General features: G+C 38.7%; 1 protein-coding gene across 1 annotated transcript in view; it reads left to right on the top strand.

Moving 5' to 3' along the window:
• Positions 1–1,445: 1,445 nt before the first annotated feature.
• UHRF2 (ubiquitin like with PHD and ring finger domains 2) overlaps positions 1,446–27,838 on the top strand; it is a gene marked incomplete at both ends in the record, with an annotated part of 72,956 nt that continues 46,563 nt past the window's right edge. The window contains 3 exon segments of the mRNA XM_079707193.1: positions 1,446–1,598; positions 7,486–7,719; positions 16,186–16,445. Coding sequence (XP_079563319.1) covers positions 1,446–1,598; positions 7,486–7,719; positions 16,186–16,445 — 647 coding nt within the window.

Here is a 27,838-nt window from a genome sequence, read left to right as displayed (position 1 = left end):
CCCTCCCGTGTTGGGCCATCTTTTTTTTTTATCATACTACTGGACTTCTCTGTACTTGCAGTTATTTTAAGTGGTTATTACAGAAATGCTGCTCTACCTTTAGGGTAATAATTTCCACCAGCCTGAATAGTCACGTTATGGATTTTGGCCAATATTAGGTCCAAATCTTATATATATAATTTTTTCTACCTTCATATGCTCTCTCCCTTCTTATTTAAAATAAGTCCACTGTTAGGTGTGTTAGGTAACCCTGCTTGGACCTATTTCGGAGAATTTATTCCTGGTAGGCTCTCTAGAAGTCCTTCTTCGGAGGTGTGTAATTTTGCATCCTTTAAAAGGGTTTTGCATGACCCCACAATCCCTTAGGCCAAATGCTCACTAACCCGGAAGGTCCACAAACGGAAACCGCGAGAGGCCCTCCGGGCGGCGGCATCAATGCCTCCATGACCCGAGGTCCGGTTGTGAGCGCAGCGGGCCCGTAGAGGGCGATCCCAGCCGACCCCGCAGCCTGCAGGCCTAAGGCCGCCACCTCGGCCCAGCGGCGGGAAACCCCAGGAAGCTGGTTTCCGCGCGAAGGCAACATTCGGGCCGGCGGGAAACGAGTTCGCGAAGCAGAAGGGTCCCCAAGGCCTTTCCTGGGTGGCCGGCCCCACCAGGCCGCGTGGCTGGCGGTGTCTGGCTGAGCGCGGTGAAGCGGGTTCATTTCCTTACGTGCTTTCTCACAAATCTAGGCCGCGCCCGCACACCGCTTTTCATGATCATACAAGTGCACGTCAGAGTTTCTCATCTTTGGTGTGTTTTTGAGACCACAGAACCGAATCGACTAAGCCTGAGGAGTCGCTAGCGCCCTGGGTCGCGAAACCGAGACCAAGGGTGCAACCCATGTGGGCTGCCTTGTAACCGCCAGACACCCGAAGACTAGAGGGCGTGTCCAGGGCCCAGGTGCACGCTGAGGCGCAAGTAAAGACTCTCGGCGGCCCCGCCCCTCCGCCCCGCCCTCCCCGCACCCGCCCATTTTAGTTCCCTCAGGTCTATAGCCACTTCCCTGGTCGCTTCCTCTTTAAGGCGGAGCCCGGCGTAGATCTCGCGAGATCCGGGTTGGCGCCGTGACCTCCATGTGGGAGCTAGAGCTCTATAAGTAAACACTCCGCGCGGTGCAGACAAGGCTGTTTCCCATTTGTGAGGCGGGGGCTGCGAGAGCAACCGCGCTTCCGACTGGCTCCGGTTTCCTTACCTCCTCAGCTCTCTTAGGTGGTCTCGCGGTCTAGTATTCGCCGCCGCCTGTCGGGCCCGGCGTCTGGTCGGTCTTCCTCGCTTGTGCGCGCGCTCGCCCGCCAGCCGCGGAGAGCCAGAGCAGCCGGGGAAGCGGCGCGGGCCGGGCGGGGCGCGGCGCCCGGAGCGCAGGGGGAGACAAAGCGAAGCCGGCCCCTTCTCCCGAAGCCGAGATGTGGATCCAGGTTCGCACCATCGACGGCTCCCAGACGCGCACCATTGAGGACGTGTCTCGGAAAGCCACAATTGAGGAGCTGCGCGAACGGGTGTGGGCGCTGTTCGACGTGCGGCCCGAGTGCCAGCGCCTCTTCTACCGGGGCAAACAGGTGAGGCGCGCCCACCGCACCCCTCTGGAAGCCCGAGCAAGGCCAGCGGGGCGCCACGGGGTTGCGTGGGCTGGGCGGGCCGGAGGGCTTGGTGCACCGCGCGCGCAGAGCGCACCTAGCTCCACTTCGGGTGGGCAACCCGCGAGGCTCAGAGTGCGGCCCTGGGCCCGCCTACGGGGCCTAGCGGGGTCCTGGCCGGCCCCGTTGCAGGTGCGCTCGGCGGGGGCGCCCCGAGCGCCGAGACCTTACCGCCCTTACCAAGCGGGTCAGCAGCCGCAGGCACAGCCCGCCAGAGCGCCTGGGTTCCCTCGCTTCCCGCGCTTGGTGGGGTCCGGGGCCCGTGGAGGGCGGGGAGGGCAGCGGGCTCTGGCGGCCATGCCGAAGTGCGGGTGGGGAGGGTCGGAGGCCCCCGCTCCCGGCCGCGCTGACCCGGCTCACGGCTCGTATCGCTTCCGTATCTCTGCCGGGCTCCCGGCTCCCAAGTAGGAGGGGAAACATACATTGCTCCCTCTGGGGCACAAGACCCGAAGTCTACCTCCTTACTGTGGAAGGGATTTGTATATACTGAAGATTCGAAGGGTTTACAGAACTTCTGGCACTCGTTTCCCTCACCTCTTTTCCTAGAGTCGAATCTGTCGTGGGACAGATTAGAGACCTGGGCTGAAGAAGCTGTTGATGTAACCCGGGACAGGTTTAAACTGCCCAGTGTTTGCCTAGGGGGTTGTTCGCAGAGTGAAAAGCAGTGTAAAAGATTCGTTTTGCTCTTATTTTTCACCTTCTAATAGACCCCTCACTCAAGCTTTTAACACAGCAATTGGAGCATAGCCAGCGGTACATACTTGAAGGCTGAAAGTGTTTTTTGGCGGTGAGGGTGTCTGTGGGCGTCGCTGGTAGTTGAACAGTTTAGCCTTGGTCTGGCCCATTGAAGAAGATTTTTCCTACTCACATGGCCTGTACCTAGAGACCCAGACCCATCCTATTTTATTGCCTTTAAAAAAAAAAAAAAACCAACGTTAATCCACTAAAGAAGTTGGCATCCTCCAGTTGGTAGATCATAGTTTGGCTCCAATCCTGTGGTTTGAAGTAAGTGTAACTCTCTTTGATTTGGTAGAAGTAGCCGTTTTCCTACAGCCAAAGGGTTTGAAAGGAATATTTTTCTCCCCTTCCTAGGCTTACCCTTTGAAAACTGCCCAGAAATTTCAGAGTAACAAGATTACACTCTGAGAAAGAGCCAGGGTTTTTTTTGTTTTCAAGTGAACGATAGCATCTTTGATATGTGTTAGTAGCCAGTTTTATATTGATCTTCTAGTGTTAGACTTGTAAAAACAGCTATTCAATTTAGTTGTAAACTTTGCTTTAGAAATAAATGTATGTGTATTAAACACTATGTAGCTTTATATTGCTATGCCTCCAGTGGCTGACACCTTTTTATCTTTTGGTCAAAAGTGAAAAGCATGTAATTAAGTTTATTGAATTTTATTTTCTAGCTAGGAACAATAGTACATGAATTCCTGGGATACTTTGGTGACTTCACCAGAGATAGAAATGAAGCATGAAAATGTATTCCTGGGCGACACCCCTTACAGTCTGATTATCAAATATGATAAAAAGACAATGTACACCTGGCTGTCTTTAGGAAAAGGTAGGGATTGGGATAAATTCAAGGCAACAGGGTACATTTTCAGGAAACCAGGAGGCTATTCCAGGTTCAGGGAAAAACTTGAGGATAACAACATTATGTACCTCCTAGCCCAGGACAGTTGATAACTCCCTACTTTGATTTCACTATAGGGATAAACCAGTAGGAATTAGGAATGGACCTTGGGTGCTGTACTTAGTTGGAGACAGAAGGAAGACATTGCTGAAGCTGTATTTGTTCCTTATGAGCTGACAGGTAGCCATTGCAGTGATTATTATCTCTATTCTCCTTTCCTCTGGTGTCTACAGTCCTTGGACAGGATAGTGTGTCCTACTATTGGATTGGTGTCACAGGGCTGCCCTTATCCTGTAAAATACCTTTGTGCTTATTAGAAAAAGGCCACCCCTTTGTCAAGATGCCTTACTGCCACATAGTGAAAAATGTCATAAATAAAAACAAATTTACAGTGTCCATGATGTAAATGGTCTCCCCCCTTCCCCCCACCTTTGTATGTTAGGTCTGCCGCTTTTAATCCTTGGAAAACATCAGAATCACCTGTGGATATTTATTATAGATGCTCAGCTCACCCAGAATTGCAGGTGGTTGAATTTAACAAGACCCTATGGGAGACTCTGATGAGCACCAGAGTTTGAAAATGAATGTTGAAGAATAGTCAGCCTCATACTAGTTTCTTACTGTTCAAAGTATGGTCCCTGGATCAGCAGGACCAACAGCATTAGCTTCACCTGGGAGCCTCACACCAGACCTACTGAAGTAGAATCTGTATTTTAACAAGGTCCCCAGGTGGTCTGTATGCAAATCAAGCTTGAGAAACTCTGTAATTATGTGATTCTCTACTTGAGAGAGTTGGAATGGAGAGAGAGCCTCAATTCAGGGCTGTAAGTTCCAGTTAAAGTAGGGTAACCTCATTTGGATATTCTTCTCTGGGAAGTTGAGTTTGCACCCTGGGGGTTGGGGGGGGGGGTTTAAGGAAGAGTTCTGTTGGTGGATCTCTTAATCTTTTTGAGAATCCAGAGCTTTTCCTACTTCGAAAGGATTCTCTTCCCTCTTCTCTTTCCTTCCCTGTACCACTGTAGGGACTCTTAGAATAGATTGTAGATGTGGGGTATGAACCAGAACTGAAGAAAAACTGAGTAGTTGCCTTTTGCCCCTGGACTCAGTTTTCACATGGAGTACAAAGTAAAAGTGTTTGCCTACTTAAGAGGAGGAGAGGGAGAGGGAGAGGGAGAGGGAGAGGGAGAGGGAGAGGGAGAGGGAGGGAGGGAGGGAGAGGGAGAGGGAGGGAGGGAGGGAGGGAGGGAGAGGGAGGGAGGGAGGGAGGGAGGGAGGGAGAGAGGGAGGGGGAGGGGGAGAGAGAGAGAGAGAGAGAGAGAGAGAGAGAGAGAGAGAGAGAGAGAGAGAGAGAGTGTGTGTGTGTGTTACAGTGTATGTGCTGTGAAAGTGTAATGCCCTCCACCTGCATCCCTTATCATTAGCCCCTTGGGAATGGCTTCTCTGCCTTCTCAGCCACTGCCAATTGGTGTTTGCCTCCTAGTTTTCCCTTGCATCACTGTTGCCGTTCTTACTGTTACCTGGAATTTCTTCCTTCAACCCAATTCAAGGAAAAAATTCTAGGACTAGTCCTGCCTCTCTAATATTGTAAATTCTGCAGCCCCATCTTCTAGGATGGTAGTTATCAAACATTTTCTGCTGTGAGACATTGATGGACTATAGTTAACTGCATGAAACTCAGAGGTGTTTGTAATTTCCAAATTACCCAGTCCTTTTCTCCCCCACTCAGCATACTTTAAGTGCAGGTAATTTCAATCTATACTTTCATTAACTTTGGGAGAATTTTAGTACTTATTCTTATTTTTTTAGCTGTGTAGCTTGCAAGATCTTGGTTCCCTGACCAGGGATCAAACTTGGGCCCTCGGCAGTGAAAGCTCAGACTCCTAAGCACTGGACCGCCAGGGAATTTCCAGTACTTTTAAAATAACATTCCAACAGTCTTCGCAACTCTTCACAATAGCCTAACTCTGTGGAACTTTCAGTGCAGTGAATGATAATCACTGTTTCAGGAAAACTGGGAGGGTACCTATGAATTAGGAAGCACTATATAATCTGGGTAAAAGTTGCTATCCTAGCGAGCGTGAGTAATTGAGGAAAAGTGGTTACTTGTTATTGTGGGCCTAATTTCTATTACAGGGCTTCATGCCTTTATATGCTTAGCGCTTCACTATGACTTAAGATACTACTTTTCCTTTCAAACCAAGTCTCACTTTAAGCAGCTTATATTTACTCTGATCACTTCCTAGAAACTAGTCAGAGGGGTTGGGTATAAGAATGCCCCCAAGGTCCCTCTCACTGACACCTCAAATTTCAGTGGAAAAGTGTTTATGGAAATACTTTGGATTTCCAATTATTTCATCACCTTAACAGCTATCTTCATTTTGGGGCATGCCCTCCCTAGCAGTTAATTTGCATGTTCTGTGCTGTTAGTTTTTTCCCTACTTTGAACATGACATTTTTTTGTAGTTGTCATAATGTGCAACAGCTGTATGTTTAATCAAAGTTGTGCTTTTTCAGTTGTTACAGAATTGGTGTGTTCTTACTTGGGGGTGGGGGGGAGGGAAGGGGACGCTGTTGGAGAAAGTCAAAATGAAGGTGGGAATGTGTAGATTTTTGCTCCTTGAGGTTTTCTGAGGAGTTCAGGATTAGGAGTTCTTGTTTTTTTAATCAGATAAGCCATGTTAACATCCTGTCCCTATAAGGGCTTATCTGCTTACTGACTTGGAAGACTCCTTAGACTTATTTGAAATAAGCATGTTAACTAATCTGTGAGATAATGTCTCATTTAATTCCCCCACTGGAAAATTTGAATTTCTCAATCCCTTGTTCTGTTTAACGGTGTGAACACCTGTAGTGTGCAGGATTGTGCCAAGTTTATTCTTGGACCACTTGAATTAAAGTTACCTTACCTTGAATATTAGTAAGTTTGTCATTCAAGGACAGATTCTCATTCTTTTCTCTTTGGTTGACTTCTCACATGTGGCTTTATTGTGTTAGAGCTGTGAATGGTGACAGGTATTACATACAAAGAGGGAAGAATGACTAGGGATTAAATTGGTAATGTTTCTGGGGAAATGGTAGTTCTGAACTTCAAGGAGTTTAGAGAAATGGCCAACTAACTTTTATAAAGAAACAAAATGGAGACTTAGTTTCCTAGGGCTTCTGTAACAAAGTACCAAACCCTAGGTGGGTTAAGACAACAAATTGATTGTCCAGCAGTTCTGGAAGCTGTAAGCCAGAACTCAGGTTGTCAGCAGGGCCATGCTATCTCTGGCTCTAAGGAAGAATCCTTCCTTGCTTCCTTTAGCTTCTTGATGTTTGCTAGCAATCCTTGGTGTTCTTGGCTTGTAAATGTGTCACTCCAGTCACGTGGCTGTTTTCTCCCCTTGTGTCCAAATTTAAACTTTTTATAAGGACACCAGTCACAATGGATTAGGGCCCACCCTTTTCATCTAGTTTTAACTTGATTACATCTGTAAAGATCCTATTTCCAAATAAATACGGTCTCATTCTGAGTTACTTGGGATTAGGACTTCACCATATTTGGGAGGGGTTGGGGGTGGGGCTGGTGGACGCCATTCAGACCTTTATAGAGACCTTGCCAAAATATGGGTAAGTTGCAAGATAGTTTATTCACTAGTCATCCTGGAATACTTTTCATAATACAACTTGATCACCTTTACAGAGAACTTTGAGCAAGTTGGAGTAGCATAAGCAAGAATTGTAATTATTCCTGCTTGAATTTTTTTTCTGCTTGATTTTTAAAAATTACTGCTTCAGAAAGATAAAATGATTAAATGTCTTTATGAACACAAGGTCATAAAACAGTTCACTTTCAAAATTCACCTTTCTTGTAGATTCATTAAAATACACAAAACTTGTTGAAGTTTAGAGTTTTTCTGCCTAGGTGATGAGGTCACAGCAGCAGTGATAACATTTTTGGTTTCAGTGGCTGTCAGTTTTCCCTATAGTTGATATAGAATGATTCTTAAGAATTTATTGAGGTCCTGAAAAGATGCTGTCATCAGAGGCCATAGGAATGGCTTCACAATCACTAAATTTCAGTGCTCTGTATTTTATTTTAATAATTTAGCTAGGACATTTGAGTAACTAAGGATGTAGAAAGATTGAGTTTTGAGAGAAGCATTTTAATCTTTTTCTATCCTTTTTTTCTAGTTAGAAAATGGATATACTTTATTTGATTATGATGTTGGACTGAATGATATAATTCAGCTGCTAGTTCGTCCAGACCCTGACCTTCCTAGCACATCTAAACAGACTGATGTACAGGCCAAACCCTGTTCTAATAGTCCACCTAAGGTAAAGAAAACCCCAAGGGTGGGACCTTCCGGTCAGCCGTCTACATCAACTCATGATTTTCTTATTGATCCTGGCATTGGACTATACAAGGTATGTTGTCTTCCTCAGACTTCTGGTTAATTGTGAGAATATAGATATGTTCTCTTCAGGGTGTTGTGAACAATAAAACATTGATTGCTGTTTGAGAGTAAAGATTGGGCTGTTAATATTTTAACTTTTAAAAGTAATCTTGAAATACTAGTGAAAGATATATAGGCAAATGTATAAAATGTGTATGTACAGTGCAGAGAATGATAAAGCAGACACCTGTGTAATTCCACCAAGGTTAAGTAGTTACTTTTTAAAGCCTCCTGTGTGCCCCTACCAGAACACATCTCCCTCTCTTTCCGTAAGAGGTAAACTACTTGTTCTCACTTCTATGGTCATTTTATTTTTCTTTAGTGTTAACTACTTATGTGTGTATCTCTAAACAATGTTTTGTTTTGCCTGTATTTGAACTTTTACTTTTTTGCATATAGATATTTTATTTTCACTATTACATTATTCCATTTTATTAACATGCCACAATACATTTATCTAATCCATGATTAATAGGTATTTGGGCTGTTTCCAGTTTTAGCTGTTTTAAACTGTGCTGTTTTGAACCAACTATGTGTATCCTGGTATACATGTTCAAGAATTTCTTTAGGAATTTTTACCTAGAAATAAAAGTGCTGGTGGAATTTCGATGCATACTGTATCTGTAGATCAGCTTGGGGAATTGACATCCTTACAATGTTGAGTCCTTCATTCACGAATGATAGATGTCTCCATTAATTTAGATCTTTGACATGTTTCTCAATTACTTTTCTGTTTACATATCTTTGACTTATTTCTAGTAGCTTTGTTTTTGATGCTGTTACAAATGGTTGCCTTTTAAAATTGCGGTTTGTTTGGTATGTAGAAATGCAATTGATTTATTTATTGACCTTTGTTATCCAGCAACTTCTTCAAATTCTAGTAAGTTTTGTAGGAATAATTGACAGTTTTGCCCCATCTTTTTCTATCCTTATATTTTTTCTTAATTCTTACTGGTTGGGATAAACTGGGACCCAAACTTAATTTTCAGAGCTTTTTCAAGACTAAAAATTAAAGATTGGTAGACAAAATGAATTAAGAAAATGCAAATAGAGATCTATGGAAAAATGCAAACAGATCCATAAAAATGGAAAGAATCAAAACTGGCAAAGAGTTGTATCAAAGTACCTGGCCTGACTATACTGATGAATTGCTTTAAACCCACAAAGATATCTAAACTGACCCACAAATGTAAAAAAAAAAAAAAAAAAAAAAGGAAAGCTTTCATTTGTTCTATAAATTTAGTGTAATACTGATACTTGAAACATGATAAAAAGCACACTAGTGTCACTACATATTGATGTAAAACCTAAGTTATGTTTTACAAATAAAATTATAACTGTATATTAGAAGAACATACCTTGACTAATTGTGGTTTGTCAGGAAGTGGGATAGTTCATTGTTAAGAAATATTTTAATATTTCATATTAATAAACCAAAGAAAACAAATGATCTAATCTGTTTTCTGCATCTAAATAAAAATTTGAATTCATTTCTGATTTTTTAAAAAAATCCTTGGTAAGAGGAACAGATGGAATAGATGAATATTTTAAACCACACCCAGCATCATGCTTAATGGTGGGGAAAAGCCACAAACATTCCCATTAAAGACAGGAGCCAGACAAAGAAGCCCGTTAATGCTATTGTTTAACATCTTTCTAGAAGTGCTAGATGATACAGATAAGCAGAAAACAAAGTGTTGTAAATACTGGAGAAGGCAGTCTTTACTTAGGAATACCTGGAAAGCTGAGAAAATACCTTAGAGCATTATGAGCCATCAGCAGAGTGGCTGTTTAAATACCAGTAGCTTTCCTTACTATGATCATTTAGTAAAAGAAAAAAGTATAGTAACAAAACAAAAGTCTGGGAATAAACTTACATGATATGCACAAAACTGACATAAGTTAGTGCCTTGTGTAGTGCTCACAGTTCAGATTGAATCGTTAATATTGAAAGCCCACTTGCCAAATTGTTGTCTACGTCACTTATTGATTTCATCACTCTTTCAGTTACCAAAACTTTCTACTTGATATTTTTTCACATTATTTAAAAAATAAACTTGTTAGTTTAGAACAGTTTTAGATTTACAGCATAATTGGGAAGTTACTACAGAGTTTCCATATATCCCACACCTGGTTTGCCCCGTTGTTAACATCTAACATTAGTGTGTGGCACGTTTGTTATAATTAATGAACCATATCTCCTTAGCTTGTACCTAATGTCTTTTATGTTCCAGAATCCCATCTAGGACACTGTATTACATTTAATTAGTATTATACTAAGATAGTTGTCACGTCTCCTTAAGCTCCTCTTGGCTGTGGCAGTTTCTCAGACTTTGTATTTGATGATCTTGACAGTTTTGAGGAGTATTGGTCAGGTATTTTGTAAAATGCCATGTTAGGATTCATTTGTTTTCCTCATCATTAGACTGGATTTACATATTTTGGGAGGAGGAGCACAGAGGTGAAGTGCTATTTTCATCACATATCTAGGGCACTGTACTGTCGACATTCTATTTGGTGATTATAATTTAGGTTTTACATCAGTAGTAATTTACTACTGTTGATATGAACCATAATCACCCGGCCAAGGTGTAGTGTGTGTCACATTTCTTCACTGTCGGTTTACTTTCCCCCACCCCCCTTTACATACTGTATTTTTTTGAGATGAAGTCATTATATGCAGCCCAAACTGCATGTAGTCAGATTATCTACAAAAATTATTGGGAATTCTTTTATGCGGGAGACTTGTCTCTTCTCCATTTCCTCAGTCATTTATTGACATCAGTATGGATATTTTTTCTCCTGTGTCCCTTCCATATACCCCCATTATTTTGGGTTTCTTTGATTTTCGTTGAAGTGCTTTCTTTCTGGCACTAGCACTAGCGCTTTTCTTTCGGGCTCATCTTGTAAGTTTCCTGCCCCAGTCCTGCAGTCAACCATTTCTCCAAGGAGCCTTGGTTCCTTTAATTGGAGAATGGTATTGGAAACTAAGATCTGGGCTCTAGGTGCTCCTTACTACTGGGGTATCCTTGTTTTTAGGGCCCTCAGCTGACAGAGCAAGGAAATACATGTAGTATATATAATAACTCCTGTATATCCAGGTATCTGTAAATATTTATGTAACCATCTGTGTCCATATTAAGCTTACATTATTACATTTTAACTTTTAAGGGCAACAGTTTAGAAGCTGCTACTTTTGACTTGATTTGTTTTGGGCCATGTAGGTATGAATTTGTTTTCATAGGAGGACCAGTTTATGAATCTGCAGATCTGAGATTAAGCAAGGTCAAGTAGTTAAGGTCAGTTTAAATTCTCTGTTTAGCACACTTCTCAATACCCAGTTGTGTCCCCTCCCCCAAAACTAATTCAGACAAGCATCATGAGAAACTACTTCTCTTAGCAGATCTTTGCTTTTTATTTGCAGTGTTCGCACTCTGGCTGTCAACTGTTTCTAGTACTTGGTTTTGTTTTTTAAACATCTCTTATATTTCATATTAATATATAGCATAGATGTTAAGGACTTGAGCTTTGTTGTCAGACTTGGTTTCAAATTTCAGCTCAGCCACTTTCTGAGTTGGACAAATTTGGCAAGTAAGTACATTGTCTCCCTTTCCTCATTTAGAAATACACTTGGAACCTGGCATGTAAACTCTCAAAAGGCTACTGTTATTTGTAAAGTAATATGTTTAGTCAAAGCTGCACTTAACCTTCCTCTTTAGTTGAAGAGGCTAACACAAACTTACTTGCTTTTTTGGATGAAGCTCGGTAATTGTCATAGATATTTGAAATTTTGACTAGTGACTTTTTCATATAGAAGGGCTTATTTCTGGATAATCCGTTTATTGAATATTTAGATATTTAGTGTATATTTGTACTGGGTACTAGAAATGAGGGGTAAACAGATGATATTGCCCTCTGCCTTCATAATTATATTAGATATTCTTTTGGGCTAGCCTGAAAATGCTCAGAGGCTTCTACTTTTGACTTATTTTGAGTTTGCTTTAAATTTTGTCTGTTTTCCTTAGAGCAAGTCTCTGAATAGTGAGTATATCAAAATTTCATTAAATTGTGTCTGAATCATTTAAAAATTGGGAGGTTTTTTTTTCCTCTTCATGAATTCTTACCTATGTAATTTTTGCTTTATAAAGATTTTCTCTATGGATGAGCAAACAGATTTGGAGGCTTTCCCTTCTTTTGCCTAAGAATATTTTTGGACCTCATGATAAGCAGGCACAAAAAGTGGATTTTCAAAGTAGTGTACTCAAAACAGACATAGGTAGGGCTTCCCTGGTGGTGCAGTAGTTAAGAGTCCGCCTGCCAATGCAGGGGACACGGGTTGGTGCCCCGGTCCGGGAAGATCCCACATGCGGTGGAGCGGCTGGGCCCATGAGCCACGGCCGCTGAGCCTGCGCGTCCGGAGCCTGTGCTCCGCAATGGGAGAGGCCACAACAGTGAGAGGCCCACGTACCGCAAAAAAAAAAAAAAAAAAGACATAGGTAAACATTTAAACTTTAAGATGAAATTTTAGGTAAACATTTAAACTTTAAGATGAAATTTTAATCTGAAGTTGTTATCCAATATCAGTCTTGTTTTGCCCTATTTCATAACTTTGAGCAATATTTGGTCAATTTCAGATGGCTTTTCATACGTCGTAAGAAACCAGATATCACTATCACGTTTAGAAAGTCTGGAAGATTGCAGAGGCTGGGTCCATCCATTCCCATTGTACAACACATTGAATCACACTGACTCTAGGAAGTAATTTATTTTCTGAAACCAGGTGGACCTCTGATGCCTAAATTGGTTTTAATTCTGGTTTTTAAATGTGGAAGCTTTGTATGACTCACATCAGATCTTACTGTTGAGATGACTCATTCTGGCTTAAATAATAACTGTTTAGCATGATGATAGTAAGCTTTTAGGGTTTAGCTAAGTGTGTGGCACTGTTAAAACTTTTTTACATGTCTATGCTTATTGTAGCAAATAAAGAGGAAAATTATCAGTAATTACTAAGTAAAAATCATGGATTTCTTATATTTCCTGTCTTTTGTCTATAGTGCAGTGCTGCTTTATTTAACCTTGTTGATCATGAAATGTAATAGACAACAAATAAGAGTAGAACTTAACAAGATACTATGAAGTCAGTGTCCATAAATACCACTCAAATTAAGAAATAGAACAGCAGTACGCCAGGAGCTTCTCATGTGCCCCTCTTTATTAAACTCCCTCCTCCCTAGTTGTAACTACTACCCAAACTTCTATGGTAGTCATTTCTTTACTTTTTATTAGCTTTAACCTTTTATTTTACTTAACCTCTTAATAACCTTTAACCTATGTATGCATCCCTAATTTTCCTATTTCTGAACTTTATATAAATGGAACCATACTGTGTTTTGATTTGTAACTCTGAAGAAACACGGTATAAAGAGAGAATCATGTTCAGAGTTAGAGAAACCTTTATCAGCTTAGCTCCCATTTCTAGCTGTGTATCTTCTGAGGGCAAGTGTATTTCACTTCTGAACCTAACTGGAAAATAAGAATGTTGCATTGTAATTTTTAAAGGAGGTAATGTATATAACGTTAAATGGCTAATGTATTTACTAAATAAGCATGGTATGGTAATAAGACCATACTATGATTTTTAATTAGTTTTAACATAGGACATATGTTGATACTTAGTGGAAGGAGAGTTATTTCATTTGTTCCTACTATATGCTTGCTAGGTTGGCACATCATACAGATTTGTCACCTAATCTCAGTATACTGCGGAGTATGTTACTTTATAAAAGAAGCTGAGGCTGGGACAGGTTAAGTAACTTGTTCAAGGTTACATCTAGTAGGTGATAAGCAAGGGCTTAAACTGAGGTTTATCTGCAGAGCTTGTATGTTTTCCACAGAACATACAAAGTGCTACAGCTAGCTATGGTAATTTCTCAAGTATTTGCTCTTGGTACTGTTTTATTTTTTAATGATTTTTCCTTGCCTCTCATACTTGGGTTTTTTTTGTTTGTTTGGGTTTTTATCAAATACTTGGACATGAAAGACTTTTCTCTAAATGTGGCTACGGGCATATCTTGGAGATAATACGGGTTTGGCTCCAGACGACTGCAAAAAAAAGAATATCGACCGCAAAAAAAGAATATCGCAGTAAAGAAGTCAAACAAGTTTTTTGTTTTCCAGTGCATACAAAAATTACATTTACACTATACTATAGCCTATTAAGTGTACAACAGCATAATTTCTTTTAAAAATGTACATACCTTAATTTTAAAATGCTTTATTAAAAAATAACCATCTAAGCCTTCAGCAAGTCATGATCTTTTTGCTGGTGGAGGGTCTTGCGTCCGTGTTGATGGCTGCTGGCTGATCAGGGTGGTGGTGGCTGTGGCAGTTTCTTAAATAAGACAACAGTGAAACTTTGTCATAGATTGACTCTTCCTTTCACAAACAAGTTTTCTGTAGCATTCAAGGCTGTTGGATAGCATTTTACTCACAGTAGAACTTCTTTCAAAATCGGAGTTGAGTCCTCTCAAACCCCGCCACTGCTTTATCAACTAAGTTTATATAGTATTCTAAATCCTTTGCTGTTTCAACAATCTTTACAGCGTCTTCAGCAGGAGTAGCTTCCATCTCAAGAAACTACTTTCTTTGCTCATCCATAAGAAGCAACTCCTTATCCATTCAAGTTTTACCATGAGATTACAACAATTCACCCACATCTTCAGGATCCACTTCTAATTCTAGTTCTCTTGCTATTTCCATCACATTGAAGTCCTGAACCCCTCAAAGTCATCCATGAGGGTTGGAATCAATGTATTCTAAATCCTATTAATGTTGATATTTTGACCTCTTCCCATGAATCACAAATGTCCTTAATGGCATCGAGAACAGTCAGTTCTTTCCAGAAGGTTTTCAGTCAACTTTGCTGAGATCCATCAGAGGAATCACTGTGGTAGCTATAGCCTTACAAAATGTATAGTAATGAATAGTAGCAAAAACATAAGCTTTAAGGTCAAGGTGTCTTCAAATCCTAGTTTTACATTCTATTAACTTTCATTTGGAGCAAGTTAACTTGTCAGAGCCTTTGTTTCCTTATCCTGTAAAATATGATTTACTAATTATTAAGATTAGTTAGACAAGCCTAACTAAAGGAGCCTTGCATAATACCTGGTATATGGGTATTAACTTTAGTACATACGAACCCCCACCCCTACCCTATGTGATACCATCTGTCAGAATTCTGTTGGATACCTTAAGTGGTCTTAGACCCTCAGGAAGAGCTAGCTTGATTAGGTAATGATCTTGTATTAGTAATGTGGTTTTTTTTTTTTTTTCTTTTTAAAGACTTTTTAAAAAGTTGAAGGAATGTCTTTGGTTGTTGCTCCTGAAAGGGCTTTGACCTTTAGACCAATTCCCTCAGCTTTTTTAGGACAGGATTTTTTTTTTTTTTAAACCGACTACTTAGGTAACTCTAAATTTCTCTGGTATACCTGTCTTCTAATACTGTTTTCCTTTTGTTAGATTGTATGGTTTAGTTCTGGATCATCCATTAGAGTTGACTACATACATTTTGCATGTTTATAGCTCTGTTCTCTTTATATTTTCTTTGTTCTTTGAGGTACTAAATAATGCATTTGCTAGTCACTTGCTGTTGGTGGAACTTATCTCCATTTTATATAGGTAGGTTCACTAGATTCTTTCCTTTGTACATGTGCGTAAGTCCCTCGTTTTCGAGTTTTATTTTCTGTTTAATACTGTGTTTTCTGGTTGGACTGACTGTAAATTATCTGTAGGATTGTGAAGAAATTAATGGAACAAATTAATATCACAGTCATAATACTTCAAAGTTCTGGCTTTTTGTTAGTGACATTCTTTTTTTTTTTCTTTTTTTTGGTTGGGGGGGGGTGGTACGCGGGCCTCTCACTGTTGTGGCCTCTCCCGTTGAGGAGCACAGGCTCCGGACGCTCAGGCTCAGCAGCCGTGGCTCACGGGCCCAGCTGCTCCGCGGCATGTGGGTTCCTCCTGGACCGGGGCATGAACCTGTGTCCCCTGCATCGGCAGGCGGACTCTCAACCACTGCGCCACCAGGGGAGCCCTGTTAGTAACATTCTTAATGAATGACATGCCAGAATAACTCTTGGGTGCACAAGAATTATGTTTTAAAAGTCTAATATAGATATGGGTAAAGAATAGTTAAAGAAAATACCTATTTCATTGAAGGATATTGGGAGGAAAGTTAATTTTCATATTAGTAAATAACAGATTTGACAGTATAATCCAAAAAGAATAGTTTCGTTCTAATCTTTGAAATTACTTTAAACATGAATATCTGCAAATATTAACTATGATAACCCTCAAAATAACTTGAGTTATATTAATGTTTTTGAAGCAGTAGATGAAATTACGCTTCATTTACTAATTTTAAACTTTTTTTTAGGTAAATGAATTGGTGGATGCCAGAGATGTCGCCCTTGGTGCTTGGTTTGAAGCACGTATACATAGTGTTACTAGAGCTTCTGATGGACACTCACGTGGCAAAACTCCACTGAAGAATGGCAGTTCTTATAAAAGGACTAATGGAAATATAAATCATAATTCCAAAGAGAAAACAAATAAATTGGACAATGTACCCTCTACGTCTAATTCAGATTCTGTTGCTGCTGATGAAGACGTTATTTATCGTATCGAGTATGATGAGTAAGTGCCCATGCTATTGAGGACTTGTGTTTGTTTGTAGAAGCAAAATCTTCCATCTCAAGATTGTTTTCAAATAATAGTCTTTCAGAAGAAATCATCTAGGGGTCATGTTCGGTCTAGTACCATTTGTTTTTATTTTTGTTTGTTCAGTGGTTGTAATATAATAGCTCCTCAACATTTAGCATCTGGCTCCTAAGTGGTTTGTTGTTTTGGGTATCCTAATACCTGGCTTAATTCAATATGTAAGGGTTTCTCTTTGTCTGGTCCTCTATTAGGGTTTTTGCTATATATTTTAATAATATTCTAGAAAGTATATAATAGTGTGTAATGTAATAGCATTTATTTATTTATTTATTTTGGCCATGCCGCGGGGCATGTGGGATCCTAGTTCCCCAACCAGGGATCGAACCCATGCCCCCTGCAGTGGAATTGCGGAGTCTCAACCATCAGACGGGCAGGGAAGTCCCTGTAATAGCCTTTAGAATGAGATTGAAATATTTTCTAAAAGCTATTATTGGGATAATTCACGTAAAATTTATACATTTTACGGGTACAATTCACTGTCTTTAATATATTCATAGGATTGTGCATTATCACACACTACTCATAGAACATTTTTATTTTCCCCAAAAAACTATATGCCCAGCAATCACTTCCCAATCACCCTCTCCCAACAAAAAAAATTTTTTTGAATTTTATTTTATTTATTTATACAGCATGTTCTTTTTTTTTTTTTTTTTTTTTTTTTTTTTTTTTTTTTTTTTTTTGCGGTACGCGGGCCTCCCACTCCTGTGGCCTCTCCCGCCGCGGAGCACAGGCTCCGGACGCGCAGGCCCAGCGGCCATGGCTCACGGGTCCAGCCGCTCCGCGGCACGTGGGATCCTCCCGGACCGGGGCACGAACCCGTGTCCCCTGCATCGGCAGGCGGACTCCCAACCACTGCGCCACCAGGGAAGCCCCAGCATGTTCTTATTAGTCATCCATTTTATACAACAAAGTGTTTTTAAATGTTTATGTGAAAACAGTATTAAGAACTTGCTTTGAGGGCTTAGACTTTAACACTGAATTATTTTCCTTACCTATTTTCAAAATCCTAATATAAAAGTTACTATGGGGAAAGATTTAGTGTTTATTCAACACTAAATGATCTTTGTCTTCATTCAAGTGACATTTTAATATGTATAGAAAGTATGAAACCAAATCTTTATCAGGTGTGAGTTCAAGATCCTAAAATGGTTTTGATTTTTCTTAACAAAAATGGTATAAAAGACTGGTGTCAACTCAGATTTCCAGGATACCTGGAAAGGGGTCAAAAGTAGATCCCTTTCATCTTTTCTGATACTTTTTATGGTTGTAGTTAACTTGCCAACATGGCTTATTTCAAATGTGCAATCATACTGTTTTTTACCATAGTAGATGATAATAGAAGCAACAACTAGAATGAGTATTAAGATCTGGGATTGGCCAGGACTGGCAATATTGGTAAATCAAGCCTGGGATAGAAAGGGATTGGAGTTGATGTGTTAATAGTAACCAGTGTCTGGGTTTATGAATACCATGGCAAAGAGGCAAGAGTGGAGGACTTAAGCTATCTGTATATCGGCTGTCAACAAGTAGAGTTCTTGACTTGCTTCAAGTTTTTATTCTGTTTCTTGGAGAAAAGAAGAAATAACGCAGAAACCTGCTACCTGGGACCTGATTCTGGCCAATAAAGGAGTTATTATTTGGCAAAAAAAAAGTATAGAATGGCACAGTGTAGAAATAGGGTTAGAAGCTTTAAACACTAAGTGAACTAAGGCTTGTTAAATTTTTTTACAGTTTTAGGGGCTCTTAGTTGGTTTTGGAATAAGACTTTCCAAGGGATAGACCTGAGTTTGGTACAATGTTAGAACATAAATCACAATGTCTTAGCGTTTATTTGGTTATTTTTTAATGAAGAAGTTTGTCTTGATTAGAATGAATGTTAGTCTAAACCCAACATGCATGAGAAGACTAAAATTATCTGTCCAAAATAATTTTACATGATGGAATTGTTTCAGTGCTGGCAACTTAAAGATATGGTAGCTGAACTTTCTTTGAGACATAAGATATCAGATGCTTAGTAAATGTCATTCATATCTTCAAAAAGAGAAAAGGACTATACAGAATAAAGTGTGAAATAAATAAAATAGATGAGTTTCTGGATGAGAGTCCCAGATAACAAAAGGCTGGTATAAGCATCTAGAAAAAGTCATGATCCCATATGGATGTGATAAAGAATCCTGTAAAAGTTTCATTCGTCACGGTTATCAGAAAAGTTAAAAACTATAGTCAAGTTCGTGTTAATTTCAATAACTTATTAAACAAGTTCTTACGTTCTTGGACGGAGGATGCATTGACGACAAATTGTGGAGTATATGGCTTAGCAGTGGTAATAGATTCTTACTGAGTAGTAAGCTCCAACTTAGTCAATAGAATGTAGCTATCAAATAGTTACACTGTAGGATGTTTTATTAGAAGTAAGATATCTAGAACAAGACTGGTGGTGCTACCATTTTACCGGGCTCGTTATTCTCTACTGGAATATTGTTTTCCATCTTCGTGCTTTAAGAATAATACCAACAGGACGTGGTGCATCTTTAGAGTAGAAGTCAAAATGTAAAATCAACATGAAGAATAGCTAAAAGAACTAAGTATTTACATTGAAAAGACTGGGATCAAGATAGCTTTCATATTTTAAAAGCTCTGGGTGAAAGTTCTGTACAACATAGAAGGTAGATTTCAGGATAACTTAAACTTCCTACCAGTCAAATCTCTAAAGATAGAGAATGGTCTGCACTGAGGAGACAAAAACAAGTGTTGGCTATCTTCAACCTCAGACAGGGAGAATTACTAGAAATGTTACATTGCAAAGGGAAATAAAGTTAGAGGTCATTAATCCAATCACTCTAATTTTTACTTCCAAAACAGTATTTGTCAGACAATTTTTTTGTACTTAATAGACTTTAAGTACATATAGGCTGCCATCCCATTCTATTTATGATTCTAATTTAGTACTGTCATTTCTCTCAATGAATTAACTTCATTTTTCTCATAGATTAAGTTGAAAGTAATCTGCTTAATTGTCTCCAAACTCTTGAGTGCAGCAGTGCGAGTGCGTTTTGAACAGCTTGTCATTTGGCCAGTGCAGAGAGGCATTGTACATGGGACCAAGGAACCTGTCCGAGGAATTCTTCTGGGATATGCAGTGTTTGTCAGTTTAAAATGGCACTGTTCAAAAGTTACTTTTATAATGACCTACAGGTCCTAACATATTAACCAGGCCAAATGAATTCTCAGTCTTTGAAATGAATTTCATTAAAAGCATTGCTGTCTCAGAACAAGATAAGTAGGTATACTACTCTGCATCTTCAATCCCCACTCCAGTCAGAGCAGAGTTAAAAACAATTTTTAATCTGTGAGAAGTGATACGTATTACAGATTTATAATGTTACTTATTAGGTAGATGTGTTCCACAAAACAACACCAAAAGCCAAATCTAGTAGTTGACATTGTTCTAGAATCTCAGTGAAATCATTTGTTTGCTATTATTCCATTTTTCCTCTCAAAATTATGGATACAAATATTCTAAGTGCATAAAAAGCAGGTTCTGTTAAGAGATCTGTTTGAAATGTTTTAAGGTTTAAGAGTTTTACTGTTTTCAGGGGTCCCTTTTCTATAGATTCCTTGATGAACATAGACTGAATTGAGAGCTTCCTACTGCAAATAATATAAAGCAAAATTGTGGAGTTAACATCAAAGTGCCTGCTACAAAGAACATATATGTGGGTTTGTTCTGTTTTGTTTTTTCATGATGGCTGTTTTATACTATTAATCTGTCATCACCCTTGCCTTAGCAAGGGCTTTGTATTTTTAGAATTAAACCAATCCAGTAAGTACTTTGGGAGAAAGAGCTAGCAGTACAAATATTAAATCTAGACTTTAGAGATTTAGATTCCAGCAGATTCTTAAATCTTCTGTAAAGTTTTAACTTCTTAAAAGCAGCTTTATTCAGGTATAATTCACATAGCATTCAATTCGCCCATTTAAAGTGTAAAATTCAGTGGTTTTTTAGTATATTAACAGGACTGTGCAACAGTCACCACAATCTAATTTAGAACATTTTGGTCTTCCACAAACCCCGTACCCGTTAGCAGTCACTCCCCGTTTCCCTACCCCCACCAGCCCTTCCCCCAACTCCTCTCAGCCATAGGCAATCGGGAATCTTCTGACTCTGGATTTGCCTATTCTGGACATTGCATATAAGTGGAATCCTATAACATGTGGTCTTTTGTGACTGGCTTTTTTCACTTAGCATAATGTTTCAAGGTTCATCCATGTTGGAGCTTATATCAGTACCATATTCCTTTATTGTCAAATAATGCTCCATATTACCACTGTTTATTTATCCATTTATCAGTTTATGGACACTGGTGTTTTCTACTTTTTGCTGCTAGGAACCTTCATGTACCACTTTTTTGTGTAGGCATTTGTTTTAGTTTTTTGGCATGTGTGTGGCAGCGAGATTGCTGGGTTGTATGGCAGTTATGTTTAACCTTGGGAAGAACTGCCAGACTTGTTTCCAAAGTGGCTGCACCATTTTACATTCCCATGAGTTGTGTATGAGGGTTCCAATTTCTCCACATCCTCACCAAAACTTTGATTAGAGCCATCCTATAGTATAGGAGGTATAATTAACCTACAACATTATGTTAGCTACAGCATAGTGATTCAATATTTCTATACATCACAAAATGATCACACCCCTAAAGTGTGTTTATTGGAGAATGACTACGCCTGCTTGAAACTTTTGCTTTTAGTGGTATTTTGGGCAGAAAACAAAAGGGAAGGGGATTCAGAAGTGAGCAAATGTCAAGGTAATATAGGCAATTATAAATCCATGGAGTGGTTAAATGGTCAGTTAAAGAAAAAGAACATCAAATTTTCCCTTATTTCATAGTGAGCTTGTACTGTGTATTTCCATAGCTTTCTAAAAGTTGTCTTTATTCCCATTAGTTAGTTACTCTCTGAAGGTTTAAGAATTTTAAGGGTCCTGAACATCTAAATTCACAAATCTGTGACTGCAGTCTTGTGAGAGTAGAGATCCTGAAGCTAATTGTGGTGATGAGCCATGACCTTGACTGATAGGGAAGTAGACTGGGAAAGGGGCAATCATTACCTTAGTGTTTCTGGTAGGTTAATATGTCTATAGCAGAGCTTACAGCTATTTAATTACATGAACTCTTATGTGCCAGACTCTGAGCTAACTTCTTACATGAATGCTCATGTAATCTTTAGAATAACTATAATGTTAGTTACATTAACTCCCATATGAAGAGACCAAGGCTTACTTACATAACTTGCCAGAGGTAACATCTGTTAAATTGTCTGACTCCAGAGCTTAAGGGTTAACCAATATGTATTATTGCCACTCTGCCTTAAACATGGTACATGTAATTGGTAATAGCCTACATAACTTCAAAGGACAACCATTTTGTATGACCTAAAGACTTGCTTTAGACTTGGCCTGGGTTTTAAAGCAGACAGCACTCATACAACTTTGAGTTAAACCCTGGGTATGTAAGCAACTGAGGCCACACTACTGAATTTAATCTTTACTCATCATTTGGCTGCTTTATCAACAGATAAAGGCTTAATTCCTTACCCTGCTTTTGTATTAAGAAACATCTGTTCTTAGTGGATTTGGTTTAGATTCCTCTTAATTAGACTAGCGGTTCTCAACCCTAGTTACACATTAGTTGTCTAGGAAGCTTTAAAAATATCAGTGCCTAGGACCCACCTACATAACTTCTTGTATGATTGATCTTTGGGACCTCAGGGGATTGCTGTCTCAAAAGTTCCTCTGTGATTCTAATGTGTAGCCATGGTTGAGAACCACTGCCTTAGACTAGTGGTTCTCAAAGTATAGTCCTGTCCAGGAACATCAACATTACTTGTTAGAAATCCAAGTTCTTGTACTTACTCCACATGTAATGAATCGCTCTCTGGAGGTGGCCCTGCGGTCTGTGTTTTAATAAGTCCTCTGGGTGGTTAATATGTATACTCAAGTTTAAGAACCATTCACTGATTGCCTTTTGTACAGCCTTATCAGTTGCTACTAAGAACCAATATGGGGGAAAGGGGTTGATATGACAATTTAAACATAGCAAATATATTAAAGGCTGAAGATGATATACAGTACCTGAGGAATCTGAGTATTCATCTTTATTTTAGTACCTGTATAGGTGGCTTATGGCTTGTTGATTTTTCCATTTTGTTTCCATATACATAAAGGATTAGTTAAGTCTTCTTCTAAAAGAAATTATATTTCATTCCAGCTAAATGATCTGTATCATTTAAATGAGGGACCATTTTCCGCTATGCAGTCTTTATCTGTACCTTGGCTAACATAGAAAAGCAGTGTCCATCGTGTGTTTGTGGAGAATTTATCTTTTATGATGTATTGGTACATTCTTTTTTTTTTTCCTTTTTAACCAATTGAAATATTCTGTTTTGAGTTTTGTGGCAATTTTAGTGTATTATCATTCACATAATGTTTCTTTTGACTTGATGATAATTTCTCTGAATTCCCCAAACTTTCACTTCCTCTTAAGAACTCAAACCCCAACCCAGACCATATAAAAGGTAAAGGTTAACATGGGAGTAGTATTTGCAGAATTAGCTCCAGAACCACTGTTTAAAAAGTATTCTTTATTTCTTCTGTCTGCTCTATCAGCCGTTAAGTATTGGTAAATTCTTGAGTGGGGGAGAATACTCTGTAGTAGTTGAATATTTGTTCTGAGATCTAGTTCTGGCTTTCCTTTGAATTAGACTCTTAAATGCATCAGTCAGTCGTTCTAAGACAAGCTTTCTGAATTGGGCTTAGGGTTAAACTAGATCTCAGAATCTCCCCATATACCTTCGTATAAGGATTCAAAAGGTACATTTACACGTCAGTTAAAAAGGTGAATTTGGGAATACTAGTCTTGTTAGTGACTTGCTTTTTTTCATTGCTTTATTAAATTTAGTGTTCTAATTTAGGGACCTTGATTTATAAATTGGAGCTGATTTCTATAAAGAGAAATGTAAGCTAGAAAACACATAGTAGTTTGAACAAGGAAGTATATATATAAAGAGGGAAAATGCTTATGAAAGTTATTTTATTTCTGTATCATATCGTAGTGAATTGTCTGTGGCTAGGCAAAGTTGAAATCTTTAAACATGAGAGAGTTTTCATAGTGACATGAAAACTACTTATATAATCTTTCATGCTCCATAGTGTTCACATTTCAAATAGAAATGTCAGTTTACCTCAGAAACAAAAACTCTTTTTGTTTTAACTTTTTAGTAAATTATTCTGAAGTACCCTTTTTAAAGCATGGTTCAATAATTCTCTTGTTAAAACAACACTATGTGCCAGGCACTATACAAGTACTTTTCCTGGATTATCTCATGTTATCCTCATTAAACAATCAATGAAGTGGATACTTTTCTGAGTGTAAAGAGGGAATAACTGAGATTTAGAGAAGTTAATATACCTAGTATTAAATAGGTGATAAGTGGTAGACTGAGATTCAGAAGAGCACATACTTAGAACCACTCTACCGTACTACCTCTCATTTTGAGAGAAGCATGCTTATAAAATACCTTAATGTATAAATAAGTATATATAAAATATTATAAAGCAGTTGTTTGCATAATTAAAAAATTTCTGTCATTCTCTCCAGTTATCTGTCACAGAACAGAAACCTTAAATCAGTAAACACCTGTGTGCCTTTTTCTGTAAGGAGAATGCATAGCTCGCTAGTATTCAAAGGATTTTTAAACCAAATAGGTTAAACTGCTGCTTTTAACAGCGTGTCAAGGTTCTACCATGGGATTGAGATCAAATGGAAATGGCATAGCATCACTTAGAACTTGGAGGGTAACTTACGCTAGGCTACAATTAAAAGGTCTGCTGGCGAACGTCTTAGGATAATGTTGTCATTGCTGCCAGCATTCTTTTAAGATTTTTTGAGCTATTCTAAGCCTGTGGTGCATGCTTTTGAGTATTCTTAATTATGGCTACTGCAAATAGAAGTCACTGAGCCAATTCTGAAAAAAATCAAGTGGTATTTTTAGATAAAAGTTGCTGTTCTATAAAGTAACAAAACTGATTTTCTTGAATGTATTGATGGGATCTATTTCTAAAGGAATCCCAAAAATGTTTTAATGATGTCTGGGTTTTCATGGGAGAAAAGGAATAAGATTTTTAAAAATCAGATCAGAGTGTCATGTTGATTTTGAGTAGGGAGCTATAAATGAGAGGTTTAGTTTCAGAACCCTGGTCCAGGGACCAGTCTCCCCCATTGTTTTTTGGTTGTTACTGACATGTTTGCCAAAGACTTAGAATATTTCCTCTTTCTATGACTTGCAGTGTTCTGAATGGATGATAATCAAAAGGAGGGCAGAAGAAGTTAGATCTTTGACTTTATTGCTGCTCTTCTCTTGTGTTAAAAGATCACTTGGTGCTTAGAAAAATGACTACAGGTATCAGTTAAAATGACTACAGATATCAGTTGATGTCACCCTTTCAGATTTATACATCATTCCTTTACATTAGTGTTTCTCAAAACGATGGTCAGCAACACTGCGGGTTCACCCAGGTACGGTATTTATAATGCAGATTCCTGGGGGATACCAAATCCCACCCCCGCTCCCTGCATTGGGTGGGCCTGGGGTAGAGCCCAGGAATCTGCTTTTCAGAAAGGCAGCCAGGAGCCTATTAAGTATACAGAGCATTGGTTCTCTTATAGGCTGTATAGTTTTAGTCATTAGAATCAGAATTTGCTTTGAATTCTAGGTCTTTGGTTAAGTTTTTTGCTTTGTTTTCTTTGAATTCGTTCAGCTTTAATTTCCTCATCTGTAAATACCTACTTGACCATGTTCTTTTTTTTCCCCCAATAACCTTGAAAAGTATCCAGTAATAATAGTCAAATTTTCTGCTTTTCATTTATTAATAAAGCCAGGTTATTTTGGTAAGTACTCTTAAATAATTTATCTTTGGCATAGGTATCTTTTAACCTGATTACACTGTTTCCACTATTAAAACAGTTATACACCATTGTTAACATGTTGTACAAGTGAGATTTATTTCCATGTAATATGTAAAGTCTTACTGTAAGCAGTTTTAAGTAAGTTTTTTTTGTCTGTGAGTAAGCTTTACATTTAAGGTGTGAAACTGAATAATGTTATCTGTTAGATTAAGAAATGCTTTCTTTTTGCATGTAGTATAACATTAAAGATTTGCTAAACTAGAACATGCCTCCAGGTGAATGTTGTCCTTATTTAAGCATTTTAACACCAGGAAGCCATGTTTTGAAGGAAGGTTTCAGTGATAGTACTTTGCCTAATACTGTTTGAGTCTTCTAAAATGCTTAGTTAGCTTACAAGTCACCTAAGGAAATGCGCTTTTACTATATTATAACAAACCTGTTTTAAAAATTGTGCTTAATCAATTTCCCTGAAATTTAATTCCCCAGGTTTTACTCAGTGATTTGTTAATTGAAAACACAATTGGTTTTTGCTAAAATGTCACATAGTTCAGGATAATCAAAAGTATGTACTCTGAAGGATATCTCTAAAAGACATCTAAACAGTATTTGGAGCAATGAAAATGTTACTGGGAAAACAAGCTTAAGGATATTTAAGGCTTATCTGAGAATATAGACTTTATAACACCAAAGTGTTTCTAAATTCTCAAAGATGCAGAGTAGCTAACTAGAATAATCTTATACCTGTATTGGGGTAATACCTTGACTTCAGGTTCTAAGAACAGAAGGTCATGTAGAATAAGAGAAAAAAAGGACTCTAGTCTTATCCTTCCATAGCTGTAGGTTGGCTCTTGGCACAGTGTAGTCAGCTTCGGTATTGTTCCTTCCTCTCTGCTTCAGGTCTTTGGGGATATCTTGAGCCCTGTTTTAGAAGTTTTTCAAGCTTCTACCACTTTCCAAATGTTTCATACAGTCTCCTGCAGTTTTCGCCAGTGCAAATGCTGGAAGAAGTCAGTGCTTGTACAAATTTGTAGAATTTGCAGTGGTTATCTTCAGCCATACATTAGACTTCATGGGAGGCAGGGAATGCTGTGTTGGAGGCTGCCTATACTTAAAAAGACTTTCTCTTGTGTACTTGTATAAGTAACAGTGGAGCTAACTGCAAGTTTCTTCGTTTTAAGAAATCCAAAAACAATCTTTAAAACACCTTTTTCTTATTATCTCTGTATAGAATTCTTTGTTCCCACTTAACTACCCTAAAACACAGTGGTCACAGTTTATTACATTTTATTAAGAGCTCTAGTTATACAAAAGATTTTTCTATTTAATGAGTTGCATGTTTCCAAACATCTGTAGGCCTGGTATATCCCAAACACACTAAAGTTTGAACGTGGTATCTGCTTCTCAATGAAAACTTGCTATTTTGTAGTGTAAGTTCTGTTATAGAAATATGCACAACTAGCTTTTAGAGTACCTAAAGTTCTGAGATTATAAGGTAGAAAAGATACTTCTGTATTCCTGAAGGAGAACCACAGGATACCAAGGATAAGGAGGTGCAAAATACAGGGTTACCTAAGGGTAGATTAGTATGGCTGGAGTGTAGGAGATATATGGTGAGTAGTAAGAAATGAAACTAAAGGTGAATAAAGATTTCAAGTTAAACATGGCAGATTAAGTTGCATGTTTGTCTCCACTCCTTCTTACACCCTCCTAGAAGACAGTAAAAGAATAAATGCATAAACCCCCGAGGACAAAAAATGTGATAGAAGTAAGACACAGAAGAGAAAGCAACAAAATTTTGGAAGATAAGAAGCTAATGGGTAAATGATGCCTAACTTAGGCCAGAAAAAGCTGAAACCTAAGGATAAGCCAACAACAAGCAAGTAAATTGACATCGAAGAACCTTTGGAAGGTTCAGACCTTGGATTTACCAGGTACTTTAGACATAGGCATATGGAATAAAACAGAAGAAGAGGATTGGTTTATTTATATGAAAGAGCAGTTTAATCACTTCTACCCCACTCAAGGCTTAAATCAAGAAAGAGGAAAACATGGTATTCAGGAAATAGGATTCAACGCAGGAAGTAATGAAAGGAGATCCCAGCATGGCAGCTGTGGAACAGGTCTAAGCCTGAAGAGCAAGTTTTCCAGATTAGTATAGGACAGAGGTCTCTAGAAGATGTTTTGCAACCCAGAACACTAGTAGAGTACCTGAAATGTCTGAACGTAGAAGAGTTTTAACAACTGTGGCAGAATGGGGATAATTAATATGTACATGGAAAACTAAGCAAGTAGCAACCAAAAAGAAGAGTTAAGTACTCAACAGAAAACAAAGTTGTGAAA

Source organism: Hyperoodon ampullatus, assembly GCF_949752795.1.
Source record: "Hyperoodon ampullatus genome assembly, chromosome: 6".
NCBI lineage: Eukaryota > Metazoa > Chordata > Mammalia > Artiodactyla > Ziphiidae > Hyperoodon > Hyperoodon ampullatus.
This window is presented reverse-complemented; position numbering and strand designations above follow the sequence as displayed.